At 42.1% G+C, this 6,116-nt stretch overlaps 1 protein-coding gene across 1 annotated transcript; it reads left to right on the top strand.

Moving 5' to 3' along the window:
* The first annotated feature begins 4,190 nt into the window (after positions 1 to 4,190).
* LOC118663675 (olfactory receptor 5A1) lies at positions 4,191 to 5,153 on the top strand. Its single transcript, XM_036323524.1, has one exon. The coding sequence runs from the start codon at positions 4,191 to 4,193 to the stop codon at positions 5,151 to 5,153; it is 963 nt and encodes a 320-aa protein (XP_036179417.1).
* The last annotated feature ends 963 nt before the right edge of the window (positions 5,154 to 6,116 follow it).

The raw sequence follows: 6,116 nt of genomic DNA, 5'->3' as shown, positions 1-6,116 counted from the left end.
CTTAATTTTTATTACTTTGTAATCCACTTTCATCATCATTTATCCCCCCTATATCCTCCTCCACCTCCTTGCAGTCCCCTCCCCCTGGCAATTACCAGTGCTTCATTTTACTGTATTGTTATATCTTCACCATGACCTTAAAGGCTAGTTATTTACAAAGGTGCAGCTCCAGCAGCTATAAACCTAATGAAGTCACTGAGCCTCTCAAACTCTCCTTCTGAAGTTCTGTAAAATAGGTGTGCTGTTGATTACAACTACATTATAAGATCACAGGGAGTCCAGGCTCAGGTTAAGCTGAGCTTCTCCAAGTTTACAGCAAGTTGAAGGAGCTTTCCTTTCTCGCTCAAGCACATCTTCATGAGCTTCAGGAATTCAATGACATTAAATGGTCCATACAACCCTTAACATACTATTTAATGTTCTAGAATAAGAATCAAGGCATCTACATGTGGGGATAAAATACTGCATACGCTTTTCCTCTCATTTCAATTTATCCAGCTTCACTTTCTATTTCTGGAGATGCAAAATTTCATCCTTAAATATGAAACTTCCCCCTCCTAATGGCAACATTCAAAGCAGACTTTCAGTTGACACATCAGCCCTCCGGATCATTAAATTTTTCAGTCTCACCCTTGAGCACTTCTTACAAACCTATGTGGCACATCAGATTCTCTCCCCTACCCATATAAGGCTGGGTTCCTTTCAACAGTCATTGCTGATAGCAATCACATTCCCAATTTATTAAGAAAGCATCCTATTCAAGACCAATGAGCCTTTTCTGTGTAGCTCAGCTATTGAGCGTTGATCCAGGAACCAAGAGGCCACGAGTTTGATTCCTGGTCAGGGCACATGCTGAATTACGGGCTTGATCCCCTGCGTGTGCAGGAGGCAGCCGATCGAGATTCTGTATCTCTCTCATTGATGTTTCTATCTCTCTATCCCTCTCCCTTCCTCTCTCTCTCTAAAAAAAAAAATCAATAAAATAAAAAAAGACCAATGAGCCTTTCACACATTATCTTAAGCAATCCTCAAACAACCCTGTAAGTAGTCACTGTTATCTCCATTTTGCAAATGGAGAACCAGAGACTCAGAAAGGCTAAATGAGTTACCCACAGCTGGCCTGGATTAGAACCAGCTTTGTCCTGAAACCTACCCAGAATTATAACCATCACCTTATCCCTCTGCTAACCTGAACAGGTGCCACAAATGATCCTGAAACACATCATGGACTTCAGGTCCCTACCTTGCTAAATGGGCGACCCTACGCAGAATGGGGGAGGGCTCCAGCAGAGCTGTTTTCGTTCAGCTTCCGATTTCTCCACATGGCTCAACATCTGCACTACATTGTGCTAAACTTTGCTGAAGGTCCCTTTCCTTCTTCAAGGGGAAAGAATCCTCTCTTGATTCTACAAAGTCAACACACCTTTCACAAACAGGTGTATAACCTCTAAACATGGGATAAAACTTAAAAGCCTACTGATAAGACTGGGATTAGCATGGATGATGCCTGAATCTCTGCACAAACTGTGGCATGGTGATAGCTTCACATCCTCTCACTGTCCAAATTTGACAGCAGGTATTCTCTTCTGGTCTGTGGTGATCAAGTCTTAGTGTGGATGTGTGAGGAAGTGTGGGAATTCTTACAAACATGGATGAGTGGAATCAAGTCCCTGATCCTAAAAGATGCTTCATACACTGAAAATTCTAAGAATTTTATTGAGGATTTAGTAATTTAGATTTTTAACAGCAAACACAGAGAACACTTACTATGGACCAAGCATATTCTAAAGGATATGACAGATACATACACACGCACGCACATACATACATACATCCTAATAACAAAGTAAGTGCTATCATTATCTCTAATATTATAGAGAGTCATAGAGATTTCAAATGATCTGTCCAAGATTACTCATATATTAAATGGTAAAGCTGGGAATTAAATCCTGGCAATCTAAATCTAGAGTACACATTCTTTTTTTAATGGATTATATGGCTTTTTAAAAAATACATACTTTTATTGATTTCAGAGAGGAAAGAAGAGGGAGAGAGATAGAAACATCAATGATGAGAGAGAATCATTGTTCAGCTGCCTCCTGCACACTCCACACCGGGTATCCAGCCCACAACGGGCATATGCATATGCCCTGGGAATTCAACCATGACCTCCTAGTTCACAGGTTGATGCTCAAACACTGAATCACACCAGCCAGGCTAGAGCCTATATTCTTAACAATTAAGTAGCTAAGACTTATACTGAAGACAAATTTGAAACTGGAACTGCATTACTATATTCAGAGTTATTATTTGACAAGAGCATTTCTACAGAAATCTAGCCTAATCCTTTAGAATAAAAACATTTTAAATGTCTATTATGAACAACAAATACACATCTATCAACAAGTGAATCTAAAAATCAAGTAAATAAATAATCTGATGAACAGAATAAACTGGTGAATATAATAGAATCAGGGGCATAAAAAGGGAGTGGACTGACTATTCTTGGGGGGGGAAAGAGGTTTGGGGAATGCAGGAAGAGAGTGGACAAAAATCGTGCACCTATGGATGAGGACAGTGCGGGGGGGATGAGGACGGAGGGTGGGAACCAGGTGGAGGGGAGCTATGGGGGGAAAAAAGAGGAACAACTGTAATAATCTGAACAATAAAGATTTAATTAAAAAAAACAAAAAGCCAAGACCAAAACATCAGAGAAGGATGTCAGCTAGTTAACCAAATAGGGTCTCACAGATCCCGCTGGAGTTCAGGATCTCCTATTTGGCCTATAAGACAAGAAATCTCATTTTCCTAATGCATCTAGCATGGAAATATGCTTGAGGACTGACTCACAATACCTAATTCATAAAATAATGTGGTATAAAGTATAATTCTAATTTACTAATACACATTCATTTATCAAACACCTATAAAGAATCTTTGTGTTAAGTATTATTCTAGGTTTTAGGGACACAGCTGTGATTAACAATTTCCTGCCCTCACACAGTTACATTCTAGAGTTTAAAATATTTTTTCAGTGACTAAAATATTTGTGTTTGAACCTTGGCCAGTGTTGCTAAATGGTTAGAGAGTTGACCCTGGCACCAAAAGGTCTTGGGTTTGATTCCGGATCAAGCGCATGTACCTGGGTTGCGGATTCGGTTGGAGTATGCGCAGGAGGCAGCCAACCAGTCATCTCTCTCTCTGTCTCTCTCTCTCTCTCTCTCTCTCCCGTCCCTCCCTTCCAAGTTCTCTGTAAAGCAATGGAAAAAATATCCTTAGGTGAAGATTAACAAAATATATATATATTTGTGTTTGCTGTCCAGAGGATTTCCTTCCCGGTATAAAGGTACCAGGGACTCTAAGTTGGTAATTAAAATGTTGTTTGGTGAATGATGAGAAAGAAAAAAAAAATGTCTGATTGTTTCACAACTGTGTAGCTGAACCTGGTCCCTCCACTGGTTTCTCTATTCCAATACTGAAATTCAAAAAAAAAGTTAGATGAGGTGTTTCAGGGCATGACATGACACAGCGGACACACAAAACTGTCCAAATAACAACTTTCACTGAAGACTTACAATGTGTCAGGCATTTTACACACCTTTCCTTGTTTAATTGTTAACACAGATATGTGAAGTAGGTACTGTTGCCCATTTTAAAGATAAGGAAATAGAAGCCTAGGCAGGAATTGATCACAGGAGTCTGGATCCAAAGTTTAAGCACATATCAACCACCTACACTATATTAAAAAGCAAATAGTGCTCTAGCCAATTTGGCTCAGTGGATAGAGCATCAGCCTGCAGACTGAAGGGTCCCTGGTTCAATTCTGGTCAAGGGCATGTACATTGGTTGCAGGCTTGATCCCCAGCCCTGGATGGTGCTCATGTGAGAGGCAACCAATCAATGTATCTCTCTCACATTGATGTTTCTCTCTGTCTCTCTCCTCGCTTCCACTCTCTCTAAGAACGAATGGAAAAATAACCTCAGATAAGGAATAACAAGAAAAGGGGGGAAAAAGCAAATAGTTAAAACAATGACTACATTGCCCTCTGAAAGAAAGAGAATTTTGCATAAAGTTGTAACTCTCTATAATACTCTGGCTCCCGCTCATGCATTTTTTAATTATTTGTTAACATCACCTTTAATTTGGATTATCATTATTGTCCCAGGTCTGCATCTTGTCCTTGTGATTCATGGGAAACATGTCCACAACTGAGGCCTGGAACAGCTCATCCGTGACCACATTCATCCTCCTGGGATTTGCGGACCATCCGGAGCTCCAGGCCCTCCTCTTTGTCACCTTCCTGGGCATCTATCTTGTGACCCTGGCCTGGAACCTGGCCCTTATCCTACTGATCAGAAGTGACATCCGTCTGCACACACCCATGTACTTCTTCCTCAGCAACTTGTCCTTCATTGACATCTGCTACTCCTCTGCGGTGGCCCCCAAGATGCTCACTGGCTTTTTCCAAGAGCGGAAGACCATATCATTCTTGGGCTGTGCTGCTCAGTTCTTTTTCTTCGTCGGCTTGGGTCTAACTGAGTGCTTCCTCCTGACCGCTATGGCATACGACCGATATGCAGCCATCTCCAGACCCCTGCTCTACACTGCCATCATGTCCCAGGGCCTCTGTACACGCATGGTGGTTGGGGCCTACATCGGTGGCTTCCTGAGCTCCCTCATCCAGGCCAGCTCTATATTTCGCCTCCAGTTTTGCGGACCCAATATCATCAACCATTTTTTCTGTGACCTCCCACCAGTCTTGGCACTTTCTTGCTCTGACACCTTCCTCAGTCAACTGGTGAATTTCCTCGTGGTGGTCACTGCTGGGGGGACATCATTCCTCATCCTCCTTCTGTCCTACAGTTACATAGTGGCTGCTGTCTTGAAGATCCGCTCAGCGGAAGGCCGAAGGAAAGCCTTCAACACATGTGCCTCGCACCTGATGGTGGTGACTCTGATGTTTGGGACGGCCCTTTTCATGTACCTGCGACCCAGCTCCAGCTACTCGCTTGGCAGGGACAAGGTGGTGTCTGTGTTCTATTCGCTGGTGATCCCCATGCTGAATCCTCTCATCTACAGTTTGAGGAACAAAGAAATCAAAGATGCCTTATGGAAGATGTTGGAAAAGAAGAAAGTCTTTTCCTGTTCATGATGATTGAAAACATATTTCTCCAAACTACTGGAGAGGTAAATGATCCATAGCATCTACCTCCACCTCTGGCTTAGGCAAGGGGGACATGTTGTGTGCATATTTGAAAATATATGTTCCTTCCTGCTGATTCCTCTACTCATTCTTCATGGTCATGTGTCTACTGACCCCACCATGGATAGTCAGAAGGGGGAAGAAATTATTTCACCAAAAAAAAAAATCTTTCCACGGTAGCAAATTCTCACATTGGTTTTTTATTGGGTGCTTAATATGTATCAAGCACAAAAGTTGTTTGATTAAATACTCATTGTAGTCTACAATGCTCATAGCACTATCTCTTTTACAAATGAGGAAACAAGGTCCCCACAAGGAACACTGACTTACCAGGGTCACACAGGAAGTAAGGAACAGAACCCCCATGCAGACCCAAGTCTTCTTTTCCAGAGCCCTTGCTCTGCCCAAATGCTGCCTTCCACATTCATCAGCAAACAGCTCTGAAGTTGTGCATATGCAGAACTCTTATTACTTGCATCAGGCAGAATCCAAAAAGATACACTATGCATAGTCAAGGTGAATTTTTTTTAAAAAGATGCCTACTCCACCAAACACTCTCTCTGAGATGTCTGTGTTGGACTCCCATGAGGGCTACTCAATAATTTGCTAAGCAAATGCTGAAGGGCATTAGCCTTTGCTGCCATTTCTAGCTCAGCTACGTAGGGGCCTAGAAAATTGTAGTTCAATGGTATTATATGAACACTCTTCTCTTCCCAATCACAGTCACCTACTCAGTCAGCATTTCCTTGATTTCAACACGTCATTCCTTTACCAGTTCAGCACCTGAAACCATTTCACAGCTTGGTCTCCGCTTTGATCAGCACACTCTGAGCAACTTCCTCTTGCTCTCTTCCACCTGAACTCTCTGCTCCTATAATGTCTTTGTTTCTTTACCTGAATGGATTAACCCCT

This window comes from Myotis myotis, unplaced genomic scaffold, assembly GCF_014108235.1.
Source record: "Myotis myotis isolate mMyoMyo1 unplaced genomic scaffold, mMyoMyo1.p scaffold_m19_p_10, whole genome shotgun sequence".
Classification (NCBI taxonomy): domain Eukaryota; kingdom Metazoa; phylum Chordata; class Mammalia; order Chiroptera; family Vespertilionidae; genus Myotis; species Myotis myotis.
This window is presented reverse-complemented; position numbering and strand designations above follow the sequence as displayed.